The 18,269-nt window shown below is 39.3% G+C and overlaps 2 protein-coding genes across 2 annotated transcripts in view; both read left to right on the top strand.

Moving 5' to 3' along the window:
* LOC129111092 (zinc finger protein GLIS1) overlaps positions 1-6,274 on the top strand; it is a 31,469-nt gene extending 25,195 nt beyond the window's left edge. Inside the window, exons 6-8 of the mRNA XM_054623391.1 lie at positions 4,627-4,757; positions 4,872-4,970; positions 6,048-6,274. Coding sequence (XP_054479366.1) covers positions 4,627-4,757; positions 4,872-4,970; positions 6,048-6,190 — 373 coding nt within the window. The 3' untranslated portion in view covers positions 6,191-6,274. The remainder of the gene's footprint in view (positions 1-4,626; positions 4,758-4,871; positions 4,971-6,047) is intronic.
* Positions 6,275-8,831: 2,557 nt separating this feature from the next.
* Positions 8,832-18,040, top strand: si:ch211-106k21.5 (leucine-rich repeat-containing protein 26). The gene is made up of 3 exons (XM_054623399.1): positions 8,832-8,975; positions 13,912-14,076; positions 14,165-18,040. Exon 3 carries the CDS (start codon positions 14,167-14,169, stop codon positions 15,385-15,387), a length of 1,221 nt encoding a protein of 406 aa, XP_054479374.1. The 5' UTR covers positions 8,832-8,975; positions 13,912-14,076; positions 14,165-14,166; the 3' UTR covers positions 15,388-18,040.
* The last annotated feature ends 229 nt before the right edge of the window (positions 18,041-18,269 follow it).

Raw genomic sequence — 18,269 nt, 5'->3', positions numbered from 1 at the left:
CCTTGCTCATGGGCAGCTCGACAGTAGTTGTAGTAGCAGAAGCTGTTTATTTTCCCCATTTTTATTGCACTTGTCAGATGGCTTTGTAGAGTGAAGTCACCGTTAAGACAAACAACCTTTGGTATCATGAGATGCAGCTGGTAAACAATGAAAAGTCAAAAAATATATTTTTATATTCTCACTGTTGTGCATTTGGAAATAACATTGCTTTTATTTGTTTAAAAGAGGGTATTTTACTACTACTCTGTTAATGATCTTCCCAGAGGCAAACTGAAATGGTCAGTTCATCCAAATCACTCAAAGGAAAAAAAACAGAACATTTTCCCTCTTACCCCTGCTGGTGCCTGGCAAAGATTTGTTATCTGCTGCTGTGGCTTCTGCTGCCAAACCCGATACAATGGAGCTGAAAGACATTTCGTTCACATTTGGCAGTTTTCATCCGGAGCTATTTTCTGCGAAAGATAAAAATAGTGAAAACTGACCACAGTTTTCTTTTCCTCTGTGTATTTTTCGGGAGTTCGCGCCAAAATCTGTATTCATTGGACAAATCTGGTACATACTAAAGCATTTTAAAAGTGTTTAACCCTTCCTCCCTGCGCTTTGTCAAACCTGGAATACATGGACGCCATGAAAAACCCTGTCGGGATTGACTTTTCTTCGCCTCTCTTGTCTGTAGAGCAGCACAAGCCCAGAAACGGGGAGATTGATGTGAGCTTGTGCATTCTTGAATACAACCAGGGACATTATCACCAGAGATGGAGTTATGGCTTTGTGGTCGCACTGATTGGGCAGTCGCAGGCCGCAGAACTTATGTGTACTGTAAACTGAGACAAATTTTGTCTAGCCCAGTATAAAAGTAGACGTGAGACTAAAATGATACAGCTGAGGGCCTCCAGGGCAGCTGTTTCTGAACAATATGGCCTCTAATTATTGGTCATTGAAGAATTGCCCGTAAACTAACTTTTATTGGCACAACAGTAACAACAAAGGAAGTCCATCTAATAAGGACTTGAGTGTTGATAAGGGCCAAAATAACATTTCTGTGGTTTATTAAGTGGAGATCTTCACATATAATCCACATAGTTTCACATGAAATTCTCCAGTGCTTCCAAGAAACATTGTTTTCAAATGGGCTTTAGGTCTTGGCAGAGGAGTTAAAAGGAGAGTTAACATGGTTTGTTCTCTCTGAACAGAAAATTCAAACCTATAAGCTCGAGGGTTTATTATTGACCGTGAAAACAACAGTTTGACATAAGATTCTTACTTCAAATTCACTTATTGGAAAGCATGATTTTTATTTTTTTTTTTAAACTTTCATCCAATTGTTGGAAACTTTCAGCCACATCTCATGACCTGCATTCGTCGGATTATTTTCCAGTAAGAGAACCTTTTGTGAAAGTGTTTTGTCATTTAAAAAAATGATTTTGTTATGTCAGTATCTGTATAGAATATTATCATTATTATAGCAGGTCTTGAAAACCAATGAAAGTTGGTGGATTATTTTGTTGGTTTAGGATGATTTTGAAAATTCTGTGCTTTTTCAAATTCATATAAAATGCAAAAAGATGATAAATAAACAGAGTAATTGACCATTTTAAATAATTTCTTTTAACTAGATTTATTAACTAGAATCATATTGATTTTCCACACTAATCAATGTCAATTTGAAATTCCTATAAATAAAAAAAAGCTAATTGCGAATAAAAATATTATACTTGTTCCTCCTTCAATGTTTATTTTAAAAATAAACCTGCATTCAATTTTAGCTGAATGTTTTGCGACTTCAAAAAAAAAACCTTAAAAGTTATAGGGATGGATCCTTTAAAGTTCATTAAAATAATTTACAATTAACAGTATAACTACTGATCTTTTTCAAGATGCTTCAACTCTGTTACCTGTAGCAGGATTTCACCTGGATTTCTTGACTTGAAAATATCCTGTTTAAGTGTAAAACTAAACAATTTTAAGTTGTTGGAGTTTCACCAAACAAAGCAAAATCTTAGTCAACCTGTAAGTGCTTCAATTTATTGCAAAGTTAAGAGTTTGGGTGTCTGTTTGTGTTTGTAGGACACACAACTGTACTCGCTTTAATGCAGCATCTCTCAGCCTCCATCTCCTCAAAGTTTGCAGCCAGAGCTTCCATGACGCTCTGCACAATCTGTCCATTGACGTCTCTTTATAGACACTGAGGATGTCATAGAATCCCACTGGTGCCCGCAGAGTACGACGGCCTGCCAAAGGCAATACCAGACAAGCACTTGTTTTTCCCCCAAATGACTTAGCGAGACGTTAAACACGTGAAAGTAAATTATCTGTGCTTCACAGCATCGGGCTCTGACCTCATAGCCAGGCGCGTGTTTACTCTGGCTGAGACGAGCCATTTCGACTTCTTTTAATTATCTAATACTTGAGGGATTCAGAGGCCCCGCGCTCAAGGCCTGTCCATCAGCGAGTATTTGTGATGTGCAGCGTTTGTGTGTTTTTTGCGGTTGCGAAGAGCTGGATTGGCTTTTCTGGCGCAGCGTCTCCATCAGATAAAGGCCCACTAAACCGGGATGGCTCTCACACAGAAACACTATTATACAATTTGAAGGAAAGAGGAGTCACAAAGTTTACTTTGCAGAAGCTCCGTCTGACATCGGATCCAAATAGTTGGTTTAACATAAATGTTTTGACATGTCCACACAATTTTTGTATTTACTGTATCTCTAACATGCAATAAGTGCACTCTAGTGTCTTTAAGTACTTGATTGGTAGCGCTTAGATCACATTAAATCTCCATCTGTGTTACATACATTCAACATGATCCTCTGTGATCCGGTAAATCTGTGTCTTGCCATCTTTCTTCTGCCAAACCTGAAAACGGATCACTTTAGCGTGCACAAGTTGGCACCTTTACAGTAAACCAACTCATCCCCTCCTCTGATCTAGTCCAACTGTGCTGCCATTCAAACAAAGTTGCATACAGCACAATGTGCATGTAAACATTGGAGCCTCAATTCTGCAAGCAGGATTCTTCTCATTCCAGATATAAAGAAGGGCAGCTGGCTGCAGTTAGTCGGGAAGAAAAGAAAAATGATGAAGGGGATTTTGCCGCTAAAATATGATCAGAGGAACAGTTTGCTGAGGGATGTGATGACAGACGCTCCCTCAGGCGTGGGCTCTCTGTAAAGCTCGTGCATCTGAGACGTTTCAGGTACACCGGCCACAAAACGACAGATCGACCAGCAGGGACGCACACGGCACGGCTCAGACATCCCAGCTATGTTGTTGCAACGACGCAAGAATGTAAGCCGTGGAACAGCCGCGGTTGTTTAGAGTTAAGGTCAGCTCCGATGGTTCTGGGGCCAACAAAGTGGGGGGAATCCAGAGAAGTGTTGAATTCTTGGAGCTCGAAGTCATCGCGGCACATTTATTTCAACAGTCGTACTATATCAAAGCCCATTTTGTTTACATAATCCTATACAAAGTCTGGTCTTTATTACCTTGGGAAGCCACAGCCATCTGTAAGTTATATCAGTTTGCATTTCAAAAAAGTCCTTCTGATTAGTTTTGGCTTTTATTGTGTTTCTCCACTGAACACGGAGGCTGTTAAATTAAACGTAATAGCATTTGACATGGGAAATGGGTAATAAAGAGACCTGCGGATGATAAATGATAGATATGTAAAGAAACCAAACATTTCCTATTTTTTTTTAAGCTGGTCAGATGAAAATATAGATGGCGCTTTGGGCCAGCAACCATCGTTATCTCTGACAGGGCCTGGCTTGTTTATGAAGCCCACTAAAACCCTTCCAGCAGAAACCAAGGCCATTTGGCTCTCTTGGGACCAATACGGTCCAGTACATCATCCAGGAGGGTTCTCAGGCCTGAGAGCCAACAGGGGGGGGGGGGTTTCAACTACATATCTCCTTGGAGAGATATTCGCTCTTTCTTCTTGTCGTTTTGGCTCCACTGACTCATTCGTTTCCATGTTGAGTCAGAGTGTTTGTGCACAGTCAGCACATTCTTACAGCGTAGCGATGGATACAAATCCCGCCTACATTACCCCCCCCTCGAAGTGGAAACGCTTCCTTGTGTAAACTGAACTGTTTGTACAAGAGTTTTAAGTATTTACGTGATAACACAGCTGCTGCCACACTGTCAGATATAATGGCATGAAAACAGATGTTGGTGTTTAACTTTAATGAAAAGTCAAACTAGTTGCTTGGTTCAAATTGAGACCTATAATAAGATACAATTCTTATCTTAATAACTTAAATTAATGAAAACAAAATTATAGAAATGATCCTTATAGAAAGAGGTGAGAAAAAAAGTCAGTCCAAGGCTGCGATGGTGATCGTTCTTTCATGTTTGAAGCAACAGAATCTACGACCAAAACATAAATGAGTCAGGTTTAAATGTTGAGCTGCTGCCACACTGTCAGATATAATTTAATGAATACTTGTTCTGGGTTTGATCTGGTCAGAGATGTTGGTGTTCAACTTTAATGAAACCTAGTTTTAAACACATATAGTGGATAAAGAATGTCAAACCGAACAGAACAAACGAAACTATGATAAAAACATACTTTCATCCAGTTAAAATTGTCATCATGGTTTCTACTTGGTGTTGTGTTGCCAACAGAAACGGACCAACGTCGTTGTTCATGTCCGCTGACGTCAGCCCAGTGAGCTCCTCGTCAGACAGAGTGGACGTCCAGCTGCAGGGATACCACAAAACCTACAACTACCAACAAGTATTCTCCCAGCAGCAAGGTAAAGACAGAGTCTACAGAGCATGTGTCAGCATCAGCAGCCTCAACACATCAGTATGACAAAGCATTGTTTGGTGCTGCTGTTCTTTTGACGTTCTCTCTGTGGTTCTCCAAGGATGTCTGTACGGAGATGGAAAGGTGGTTCAACCAGGCAGCGATGGAGGCTACGAACCCACAAGTTACTACACAACCTCCTCCGCCTCTCACTCTACAGGTAAGACAGCTGAGTGAAGGCGTCCATGTGCTTCGTTCTGTTTGGCCAGATGTGTGGTGGTGAGAAATTTAGCTGGGTTTGATCTTCTTTGTCTAGGTGTTTTTGGCTCATTCTCATAAATAACAACCTGAGAGGAATCAATGAAAATTTGTGAAAAAAACAACTTTGAAATATCTCCAAAACAGTTTTTCACTTGGCTGAGGTGGAAGATTTGTTGTATTGATGAAGTGCAATGGAAACATACTTGGAGAATAAATCATGACGTACATGAAGCGTGATACTTAAACATCAACTAAAGAGATGAAAAATGGCTTCAAAAGACTTTAACATTCCTTAAGTTACTTCAAGGAACAAATATTAATACAATATTTCCAATATGTTTTCTATATTTTTCCCCAACCATTGGCTGCCTCTCTTTTCATTGCATCATCTCGTTGCTCCCTCTTCTTCTGCAGTGGTTTAATGGTTCCACTGGAGCATTCGATGACCTAACTTCTAAAATTCACATAACATTTGTGGCTGGAAACATGCATAAATTTGCATTTTATTTTGCAGATTTTCTGAAAATTATGTTAAAATATAAGGTACATTTAAAGGGAAACTTGACTCGGCTATATCTGTCACTTTCAATGTGAACATCTGAGTGCAACATTATGAAAGCCTTTAAGGAGAACTGGCTGGATATGTGCTCCGTTATCCCCATAATTAACGATTACCGAGTTTTCCTCTTCTCTATGACGACACACTTACAACCTTATTATTTTGTAGGAGAAGGGACTTTGTTTCTGTTACATTGGTCTGTTTAAGTCACATCTCATTGTACATTTTCTTAACTGGACTGGCTTCATGCTGTGGATGTTATAGAGTCTGTATGTAGTTTAGATCTGCTGGTGAATTCCTCCTATCTGCTCACTTTTCTTTAAAAGGATTTGGTGTTAATGGTAACACAAGGTAAGGTAGCTAACTGGCAATAAGTTCTTTGTACAATCATTAAAGATTAATTCTTAAAATTATTCTTAGACTCTTTTTTGTTTTGACAAAATGTTTATTTTAGATTTTCTGTTTTCCTCCCCTCAGGGTTCGACTTGTTGCAGGACCTGCAGGGTCAGACGTCGGGCGGTTACTCCATGTCTCCCTGCTCAGACGAAAGCTTCCTGTTCCAGGCCGGAGGCGTCGACCGCTGCCTCAACCAGATCTACTCCATCTACCTGGACTCATGATGGGCCACCTGGAACCAACACAACCAAATCAGTAACCCAATCATCACTTTGTTGATGAGGACAAAATGCATCAGGCGACAAACAATCACAGCAACGATATACTGGTTTTTTTTCTCGAGTTTTAACGGTACAAATATAATGCAGAATTGACTAGAGGCAGAGCTGCGGGCAAAGAGGAAATCTGGTCAAATTGTAAATGTGAATAGCGATGATTTTTTTTTTTTATTCAGAGATGACCACAGCATTTGTGATCTGGATAGAATAAGCTATGAGCTTTTATGTTCTAGTTTGATCTGTTGAAAGGTAACTGGCTCTCTGGCTCTGACACTGATATGTAGTGAGGTTAATTCTGCCTCCAGGCAATGTTTAAGACATAATGGGATCTTATAATGTGGTGGTTCCCAACCTAGGGTCCATAAATACATCTCTTTGGGTAGAATAATGATTTAGAAGAAACCAAAGAATGAAACAACTCAGTTCTGCTTATTCAATCTTGTGAAGGGCTCATTTAATGGGTGGAATATGGTCTTAAATAATATAACATGTAAGTTTCCTTCAAATTGATCCAAAGCACACTGTTAGGTTTGTGCAAAAATTAAAATTTCTCCATGTGTCTGCATCATGCAAATGTCGGTCGCAATGCTTTGGTCCTTTTAATACATATTGCAATGTAAAATAGAGGCTTATAGGTTTTACACAAAGCCCACAGTGTGTCTTGAATATTTTTGAAGGAGAATATATTCCACCTGTGCAATGTGAGAGTACAGCTCAGAGTACACCTGAAGGATCCAAAGAGCACCTGCATGTGATCACCAAAAAAAAAAACAGCAGCACTTCTACTCAATTGTTCTTCCAATATTATACTCAAATGTGTTTGACTTTCAATAGTTTTTTTCTTTTTTTGGTCTGTAATTCAAATGAAACAATCTGAATCGTTAAAAGGGACTAACACTTATCAATTCAACTAATTTAAAAATGTTATGTGTCATTGCAAGAAGGTTCATTTTAAGGTGTTACAAGACAAAAAAAGGTTGGGAACCATTATGTAATAATGGATGATGCTTGTTAATTTGCATTCCTCTGCACAAGAGAGCGTGCAGGAGAGTGGAGCGTTACAGTAAAACTGTAGCTGTGCTGCCACCAAGTGTCTGAATGACTGTATATAAATATACTACCCATACAGTCTGTGTTACGGATCAGTGTGAATGACTCCTGGGACTTAAAACTGACACAAAACAACAAAAGCTGCACTAAAATGTACCGTCTGTGATTTGTCTGTCATGGACTGAGCGGTGCGAACAAATGTTTCAATATGTTTAATCTTACAACAATCAATACAGTAGCATAATCTCCTTTTTCATTATTATTGTCTCCTCTGTTCTTCTTCTTGTTTGTTGTATCAGTGTTATATTCAGTCAGAGGGAGGTGTGCATTGTTTACAGTAAGTTCTCTGCACTCCTTTCTGTCTCATCACAGAGACTTTGAGAAAATGACCAAACAAGAAAAAAAAAATGTTTACACTGATTTTGTAGCAATTCAGAGATTTTCTTATTGTTGTCATTGAACAGTGTATATAGACTGTAAAAAAAAAAAAAAACTGTCTTTTATATCAAAATAAATAAATCTGTTTGTAATATGTTTGTTAGTTTTGGGGCTTCAACTAACGGCTACGTTGGTTATGAATTAATCTCCCATTTATTTTCCTTTGCAATTTCCCAGAGCACGAGATGACATCTTCAAATTTCTTGTTTTGACAGAATATCAAAGATTTATTGTTTACTCTCATGAATGACAAAGGAAAGTAGCAAATCCTTACATTTGAGAAGCTCACATCAGTGAATTTATCAGCATTGTTTGGGTGAAATGTGACTTAAACCATCAATGATTATCAAAAATCTAAAATAATCATCTGTCAGTTAAATTATTGATTATTCATTTTGTCTTTTCAGTGTTGTTGGAAAGTGTGTAAATCTGTTTAGAGAATGTTTTGAGCTTGTTGAGTTCTAGTAAATAATGCCAATCTGTTGGTCATACAAAATACAAAACAGTTGTATAGTAGAGGTCAAAATATACAAATGCTAAATTTGCTCATAGTGTAAGCATTGAAAGGAGAAAGTTTACTTAGCAACTGCATTAGACAGCTAATGAGGCAACGAGTGAAAGAAAGTTACAACAACTATTCTGATGTAAGCGCATTTTCATATATCCTATATTATGATGTACACATTATGCATCTGTTATTATAATCCAACTATTTAACTTACAGTATTCTAAAATGAGCCATTCTGCATAATGAGTACTTTTGGCACTTTAAGTATATGTTGATGCTAAATCTTTTGCACTTTTGCTTAATTGCATTTTTTACTTGAGTGAGTTCAGCCACCAGGGGGCGCACTGCAGCAGCTCGGCTCAACTTCAAATCTGTCATCTTCAGTCGCAGATAAACACACTTTAACTGAACTGTGTGTATAGAAAAACATGATTAGCACCCTTCCCTTTATACACACACACACACACACACACACACACACACACACACACACACACACACACACACACACACACACACACACACACCGACTGGAAGCTGTCTTTCCACATTCCGCTCGGAGGGAGACACACCCTCAGATCCGGAGGAGGAGAGCTTCAGCCCGGACAGTTGATGGGATGCAGAGAGGGAGACGCAGCTGCCGTCGCTCAGCGTGAAGTTTGGGTCCTCAAATCAAAGTTGCATCTCTCCTGAGCTTCTGACGGACAGCAACAACAGCTGACATGACAGTCACAGGTAAGAAAACACCGTTTTTATTACCTTTTTATTTATAAAACAGGTGCAAATGACAACCAGATAAACACCTGAAAACTGCACTGAATGCACATATCTGTATGATTTTTGCATATTTGCAGGAGCTTTAATCAACCACACAAGGTGCAGTTGGGGTATAACTTGAAATGATGATATTATGGTGTGTTTTGTGCAAAGCTGCAAACAAATAGTGAGCAACACTGAGGTCAGGGGTCAAAGTCCTCCCCATAGCAACCCCACCCCTCTTCAGAAAGTTTGACCAGAAAATGTTCTCATTGATTGAAATGTTTTACATTTTATTAATTCAGTCACCTGTTAGATTATGGTTTTTAAAGTTACATGCTGCTTTAAAAACCTTTCCACACTATTAAAATACTGAATTCTGAATATTTTAGATTTTCTTTACCTTAAATTAGTAAATTTAAATGATATTAAGTTTAAAAAAATAAGAGAATCAGCCTTTAAAACACCACAACTTCCAATTGTTGGAGACTAAAACCCCAAAATATCCCTCTGCGTCCTCAGTGGATCTGAAGCCCTGATTTTAAAGTAGGAATATTTTATGATGTATGAAAGGAGAATGGAGACCGTTATTTCAGAGGAAGCTCCGCTGCCAGAGAGGATGTAGCAACTCACATTGTTGGAAAGTGAGATCACCCATGTTCTCCAGATTTTAAAGCCTCACTCCTCTCGCTTTGGGCTCTGTTCACACCCTGAGAGGAGATGAAAATCCCTCTGTTTGGATGAGGACGTTTTGAATTTCTGAGGCTCAGAAGGTCAACAAGTGTCTGTCATTAGAATGAGTGACTCAAATGTGCAGAAAGCTCAATAAACATCTCCCTGAATTGACTCTAATCTTTGGAATGTTTGTGTTATCAGCCTGAGATGGGAGTTATCTTAACTGGTGAATGCATGGAATGAGAAACACATACAAAAAAGTCTTACTTCATCCAAACTTTGCTCATACAAAAAGTCGACCAAAGCATCCAAATCTAAGCAAATTATTACCTACATGCAAACACACAAACCTTTACTTGTCCTGCTCGGATCTTTGAATATATTATGTGTTGATGACTATCAGACGGGACAAAAGCTTTTCACAGAGCTGTGCAGCATGCAAATAATGACAGAGTATATGATATGAGTTGCTGGGAACAGGAGGCTCAGTTCACATGGTTAAAATAAGAGGATAAGTTTGAGATTAAAACCAAACACAAACTTCAACACCTTATCTGAAAAATATATTATAATTTTTTATCACACATTCAACAGCATTAATCTCCCGCAAAGTGTTAAGTGATTGTTAAAGGACCTTTTATAAATACATTTCACCAGACAGAGCTGCACTGAAGAACAAAAACAGGCTTTCTTTCTCTATTTTCTGGAGTATTTATGAAAAAATCGCCCCTTAACAATTAACAGAAATAAACAAAACAGCCTCACAGAACAAGGAACGTCCCATTTATGTTCAAAATGTAAAGCCCAAGAATCTAAATGTCTATAATAACAATGGATCACATGGCTACTTGTGTATGTAAGATTGTTTCTCATGGTGTTTTATCGCCCGACTCAACCATTCCTTGCAGTTATACTGAGAATTTTAGCGAGTTGTTTTGTTTTTTAAAGCCAACAACTTTATAATTTCAGTCGCTGGCAGCTGTTATTGATGAGAAATGTATAAAAAAAACTGACTATACGCTACCTGCTCAGCATCAAACAGTCAAAGTTAGAGACTAGCTGTGAACATAGAGGAGCATTTAGCAGCTAAAGAGCCATACATTTCCCTCAGGAGTTGGTAGAGACCAAAATCAGAGCTAAAAGCAGAGTGAACATTGGACTTCCATTACAACTTTAACTGAACGCTAATGTTGTTTTGTGTCTGCAATATCAACAAATACATGCATGACATCAACTTAAATGGTGATAATAAATCAATGTTGTATTCTCAGCTTGTCAACTAATGTGGGATTTAACTGAAGCTAATGAGGTTTCCAGCTTTCAGCAGGAAGTTTGTATATAAAACTGTCTGACTTCAGATTTCTTCTTGATGGAGTTTCTCTGCTCTTTGTTCAGCTGTGCTGGCTGTCGTTGCTCACGCTTAAAACCAGAACTCCTTTTATTTATATCAAACAAACTGCTGTTTGTCCGTCTGCTGCCGGATGTGTGAACCATATCACCTACTGTGTTCCAGAGAGGACCGAGCTACCTTATGAATTATTACTGTGTATTGGTAGAGGTGGAAGATGTACTCACATCTAAAGTATGAGTAGCAATACAATACTGTAGAAATACTCCAGCCATGCATTTAAAAAAAGTACAAAAGCATTGGAAATCAAAATATACTTTAACTACCAAAAGTAGAATTACATATTATGCAGAATGACCAATTTCAAAATATTATAAACATAATGTATCAATATGTACATCACTTTAATGTTGCAGCTGGTAAATGTGTGGCTAATTATTTTCAAATGTATATGTTGCCAGGTATCTTCAACTATAATAATAAATCATAATTCTTTTTTTAATTATATTTTGTATCATAAATCTGGAAAAAAGTGTAAAAAAAGTAAAAAAAACAATATTTCCCTCTGAAATGTAGTGAAGTAGAAGTGTAAAGTAGAAAATATAGAAATACAAAAGTAGTTTAAAATTACCTCAAATTGTACTTAACTATAATACTGATTAAATGTACTTAGTTACTTTCAACCTCTGATTATTGGCTGAATAATCACAGGGTAGTTTCCATATCTCATCCTCCCATATACTCAGTCCAACACTCATGTTGGATACATTACATCATCCTTCTTTCCTTTGACGCACACTTCCCGCGTTTGTTCATTATTTTTCCATTCTTTCATTAACCTTTTGTTCTAGCTGACTTATTTAAATGTCTTATTTCATCCAATATCAGAAAGTTATTTAGTTTCCTGTATTTAATGACTAAGAAAACCAGCAAATATTCACATTCGAGAAGCTGGAACCAATGGGTTTTTGCCCCCACCTAATTGGTTATGACAAGAAGAGACTGAACAAGCTTGTCAGGAAGGCCAGCAGTGTGCTGGGGTGTCCACTGGATACGGTGGAGGTGGTGGGAGACAGGAGGATGATGGCCAAGCTGTCATCCCTGATGAACAACACCTCCCACCCCATGCAGGACACCCTGGCAGCTCTGTGCAGCTCCTTCACCACCGGCTGCTTCACCCCCGGTGTGTGAAGGAGAGGTACCGCAGGTCCTTCCTTCCAGCTGCTGTCAGGTTACACAACCAACTCTGCTCCCAGCAGACCACATGACAACAATAACATGACAATAAAAACCTGTGCAATACAATACACTGTGCAATAATAGTTATAATAGTTTTTCTGTCTGTAAATATAATATTTCAGTTCTTGTTGTTTTTCTACTGTTTCTTATTGCCTATTTATAATACTTGTTTTTTTTATTTCATTTTTTATTTTTATCTTGTCTTTCTTTTACTATGTCTCTTGTGTGCACTTTACTCTATCCTGCTGTAAGCCTGCAAATTTCTGTCTAATAAAGGATTATCTTATCTTATCTTATCTTATCAAGATCATTTTTTCTCAACCAATTGTTCCCGCTGCAGTTGTTTCTGTTTGATGGTTGGTTGTGACGATAAGAACATGTTCACAGCTGACATTTGTGGTCCTTCTTAAACCCTCCTGAATTGTCCCTGCTGTCTTGGGAGTTCACACATTCCTGCCTCCAAACTGTGCAGCATCTCTCAGCTCTATTGTGATGTTTCAGGAAGTCTGATGTCATGGCCGAACACACTCACTCTCTTCCTGCCTGCTTCAAGTCTTCTGGAGAAATCACACGCCTCGCTTAAATCGACCACATGTGCTTTTATGTTCAAGCAGCGTCACAGAGTACCCAGGAGTTTTAGGAAGTGACCAGCAATTACTCTATTTTTACGCATCCAATGGCAGGGTTTTCTAAAAGTTGTCATGTCACGTACTCTCAGCGAGACACACGGTAGGAATGAAACCTGAGATTAAAGTACAGGGGTAATTCCTACTTCATGAAATTACAGTGGAATTAAGCAGTTTCATATTATTTAAGGGAGCTTTTCAAACCTTGTTAAGGTCATTTATGCTGTTTTCCACAGTGCAGATATGTTTTGATGTTTTGCATGTTTGCTCCTTTTAATTGCACCGTTAACCTGCCCGCTGCACATGCCCAACCTCATCCAAGTTTACATTCCTGTTTCTTTAATAATACATATTTCCTTTTTACCATAGTAAACAACATGCATGACTGGAGAGACGAAAAACATCTATTTCTGGTTCCAAACTGTTTTTACTATGTAAAAACGCAGATGGTTTCCTGTCATTACACATTTGTTTGTTTTGGTGAGCTCAACAACAATAAAATCATATTTATTTCTATTCTGAAACCTGTATTTAAAGACCTATCAACACATTTGAAAAGTGAGCGTGTTGTTTTGAATTGTTGCTGGTCGGTTTCAGAAACGGTAAACAGATTCTGGCTTTAACTCAAATAAGTTCAGGTTTATTTGTTGTGCGCAATCTCTTACTGAAATATTTGAAAATGTTTTACTGAGTGATAAGACAATAACATATAAATAATAAAGAAACACAGACACATCAATGGTAAATAATAAAGTTAAACCAAACAAAAATGTCTTTAGTTTATTCTTGAAGGAGATAAACTGATTGAATGAATGCAGTCTGGGAATTTGAAGTAAAATATACATTTTAGACATTTCTACACCAGATTTGAGGGCCTTTACAGTCTAAATAAACCAAATAACCTGCTTGTTGTTATACTTTAGGCTCCAGCTTTACCTTCAGCTAATGTTTGTACAACCTCCATCCGTCAATTAACGGCACAGCCCTCTCGTGACAGTCACGGCAGCATCTGTTTCCTCTCCAACAGCCAAACACTGGACTCCTGATCCCCAGTGAACCGCATCACCATGCCAACTCCCACGATCCTCACAGCAACCAGGAGTCCTCTGAGAAGTTGTTAGGGTTTACAACTGTGAGTCTACATAAAGTGGATTCCCTCCAGAGAGAGAGAGAGAGAGAGACCAGGAGGCAGGTAGGGCTGCATGAGAGAGAGGCATGGGGCACTGCTGCAGCAATATGGCACAATGAATTCTGTGTTTTACTGTTTTTATCTGTTTCAGAGATGGTTTGCCGGTCTGGTGCCCTGCTGATTTTCACCTTACTGGTGAAGACGGGTCTTGTGGATGGATGTATGTGTCCACAAGCCACCATTTTGTCCCAGTTTCCCTCTGAGGTTCCTGCTGACGTCTGTTGCCTGAACTACTCTGGCTCCGCTTTCAGCCATGTGCGCTGGTCCGTGTTTACAAATGAGACAAACATAGACACACTGGATCTCTCCTTCTGCAACATCAGTTCTGTTCACATGAGTGGCAGAGACGTGTCTACACTGCAGAAGGTTTACTTAGGTCATAACAGACTGACAGAGTTGCCAAGGGACTTTCTGGCCAGCCAGCCCAGACTGATGGAGGTGGATCTGAGCGGGAACCTGATTCAGGAGCTTCCTGAGGGTTTTCTTCAGGACTCAGACGGCCTCCAGAAGCTGTATCTGCAGGGAAACCAGCTACACTTCCTCCCAGGCTCCCTGCTGCAGAAGCCCAGTCTGCGGACCCTGGAGCTGGATGGAAACCCCTGGGACTGCTCCTGTTTGTTGCTGGAAGGCCTGGAGGGAGGCAAGAAGGTCAACAGGACCAGTAAGCTGCAGGATCTGGTGGGGAACTTGACCTGTGTCTCTCCACGGCACCTGGCGGGCCGGACTGTGTTGTCGCTGAAGCTTAGCAACGTGTGCCGCCCAGCTGGCCTCACCGCGCTCTTCATCGTGCTCCCTCTACTCATCCTCTCTGCCTTGGTGCTCTGCTGGTGCTGCGGGAGGAAGAGGAAAGAAGCACCTGTGAGCACCTCAAAGAAGAGACCGTCCAGCTCAAGCAGCAATGGACAGAAGCATCGCAGCAAGCAGAAAGCTGCAGCCGCTGAGCCCAATAAAGCTGGAAAGGGTGGCAACGAGGGGATCCTGAAGAACCAGCTTCTGCTACGCCCAGCCTCCGCCCTCCTGGGCAGCACCAGGGACATCTATGAAGAGGTGGAGATTAAGCTGGACTCGGTGGAGTCTCTTCCCGGAGAGTCCTCAGGCTGTTCCGGCTCCACAGAGGGGAAGCAGGGCCCCCAGGGACCCGACATGGACGGCAAGACGGACCTGGACTCCGTCAGCGTGACGGAGGTGATGAAGGACTCGGCTGACAGGGAGAAGGCTTATCTGACCCAGTCGACTGAATACTACAGCCTGGTGCCGGGTATCGAACTGGAGGACTCGGACCACGGGGAGTACGAGAACGTCAGCCTCTCGTGACATCGTGTTAGAGGACTACTTTTTTTGGTTTTCTTCACAAGAATGAGATGAGAAGATCTGAACCACTCACCTGTTGTGTGTGTTAATCGCCCTTAAACGTATTTTCTTTTACGTTTCTCAGAATGAGCGATGAAGTCTTACATTTTGCTGTTTTAGTAATTCAAAGATAGATTTCTGTATTTGTGTTTTTATTCTGCTCTTCTCGCTGGTTGGATTAACACTGACTGTTAAACTAAAAAAAATAAGGATAATCTTTAACTTAAAATTTGAATGTTGTTTATTTGGTCTTATATGTTAAATTATATAGATATACTTGAGTTGTGAAACTAAGTTTCAGGGGCTTTAAGTACAGGAGCTGTAGCCCGGGGGCAGTTAGCTTAGCTTAGCATAAAGACTGGAATCAGGGGGAAACAGCTAGCCTGACTCTGTCTAAAGTTAGAAAATAAGCCTACTAACACCTCTAAATGTCAATGAATGAATGTTGTTTAAATTGATTTTACTTTAAAAGGCGGGGGAAATTCCCTAAGCTAAGTATCTATATTGCTAAATGTCATTATGCAAGCTGGTCAGCTCAATAGCTCGCAGGACAATACAGCTAATATCCTACTCCTTTAAACCTACACCTTCAAATGTGCAGGCAAGACAGTTTGTCTTTTTCTTTATACATTGATTTTAACCATCGAAACTGCATTTGTTTCCAATTGTAACTCTGTAGATGGCCCTTACCGATCTCTTACACTGTGGGTTTATATCAAGAACAGTAGGACCCTGAGAACATAGGGATGACCCCTGCTTACAGTCTTTATGCTAAGCTAGGCTAAAATAATCCTAGCTCCAGCTCTGTACTTAACGCTCAAATGAGTTGCTTCTCTCTTCTCATCTAATTATCTAAGTGTATGTCATCAAAATGTCAAATTATAGCTTTAAATGCACTAAAGGAAGACATTATGTGTGTGTGTTCCAGAAAAAGTTATCTGTGGACACAGAGAGAGTTATCCGACCACTGTGGTATCACAATGTAAGAGGAAGTGATTTAATCCGGACCTTTTCCTTTGGGACCTGAGGAACGCAGCGACGGTTTGAAAAGGAGACCCACTTTTTTTTCCCTCTGGAAAAAAAAAACTAAGACATTTATTCTATTTAATGTTGCAGTTCATGCATATGTGCACTTCATATGGTTTTCACGTCTTTATCAAAGAACAGGGCTTGTTTTTAATGCTTACTCTTTCTAAGTCAAGCAAGCTTTTCTAAACTCTCCTTTACCTCACCCAAGTGCGATTGTCATTCCTGTTTGACTTGTTACATTTTATACTGCATACAGGATGTTCTGGATCTGTCACATCCATTAATGAAGGTGCTGAACAATGACTAATCTCATTGTAATGCTAACAGTTAATTCATTGTGAAGTGTGGAATGTAAAGTTCCGGTGAGAAGTCTAAATTTATATATGTCATTGTTTAGGAAGGATTAAAAGGCTTGCCCATGTTTCACGTCACATAATCAAAAGTGCGTGTGTGATGGAAAATGTCAGTGCGCTCAGATTTAAATGCAGTGTGTCTGAGATAGAAATCTCTGTAGTGCCGGTTCAGTAAGATGAGATTCAGAGCATTTCTGTGCAGCGGTGCGACTACTTAATGACACTGGAGACACAAAAGACAAACACTGAACATCAGGGTCATCGGTCAGGATGTGATCTAAGATGTGAAGAAAAAAAGACAGACGTCTCACAAGAACGCTTAATGGTTTGTGTTAAGTGGGACAGAGAGAGAGAGAGAGAGAGAGAGAGAGAGAGAGATAGTGGGTGCAGCTATGAGAGTGTGGAACTTCCTGTAATTTAAAACAACAGAGGTGTATTTTCCTGAAGGTTTTTTTTTTAACCTCAAAACTTTATTTATCGTCATTGTAAAGTTTTTCTGCAAGAAGCCCTTACGTCAAAGGACAAACAGACAAATGAGTGAATGTTGCATTTTGTAAACAGAGATATAACACAATATAACCACTAAAGCAGCTACTGGTCACTCTAATAATGACCTCTGTATTTGTTCTTCATTTATTTTAAGGAAAAAAATGTTCAAGCAACCTGTTTGTGACTTTATGTATTTGTTATAGTTTGCTTTGCAGTCTGCACATAAGCAGTTAATAGTGATAACACTGGCAAATTTAAGGATTCATGGTTGCTAAGCTATGATTGAACTCTTTTTAGACTCAATATATTGAAGGAAGAAGATATGGATTTCATTCTGCTTTTAGACCTTCATGTTGGGAAATATAATTTACAAAAGGAATATTTGATGGTTCTCTGAATAAAAAAATGAAAAATCCAAATTTAGAGACCATGTTCATGGTTTCTGGGCAAATCTTGCTGAGCGTGATGAAGCCAATGACCTCTGTATTTTAAAAATCCTTAATCCTTAAGTTTAAAGTGAAAATATGTCAAATATAAATCCTCATTGAGTGTCTGATGGTAAAACTGCTGCAGTAACAGCTACTCATTAACATACATCACTAATAATATTTCTCTGTTAAAACAAAATGGGAATACTGGTAAGAAAAGCACTGATTTTCATCATTATGTTTTTACTTGCAGATCTTCATTGTTTTTGTATGCAGCATTCATACTGTTTAAAGAAAAATAAATGCTTTTTTCACGATTTCTGCCTCAGGAATGTGAATGATGATGACAAACAAACAAGAAAGAGGAAACCAAAGGAATGCATATCTTTTCATTCAGGCCCCTCAGCTCTTTCTGCCCCGACAATGACCCAGGTCGGCCCCCAGATACCTGAAATCCCACTTTTCTGTTGAGCTCTGATTTCACTCGCCGTGGGAAGTTGTAATTACCGAGTTGGGTTACTCAGTATAATCAGTGTGTGCTGTTCTC

This window comes from Anoplopoma fimbria, chromosome 3, assembly GCF_027596085.1.
Source record: "Anoplopoma fimbria isolate UVic2021 breed Golden Eagle Sablefish chromosome 3, Afim_UVic_2022, whole genome shotgun sequence".
In the NCBI taxonomy this organism is placed as follows: domain Eukaryota; kingdom Metazoa; phylum Chordata; class Actinopteri; order Perciformes; family Anoplopomatidae; genus Anoplopoma; species Anoplopoma fimbria.
Note: the sequence above shows the minus strand (reverse complement) of the source record. Positions and strands in the feature narration are given on the sequence as shown.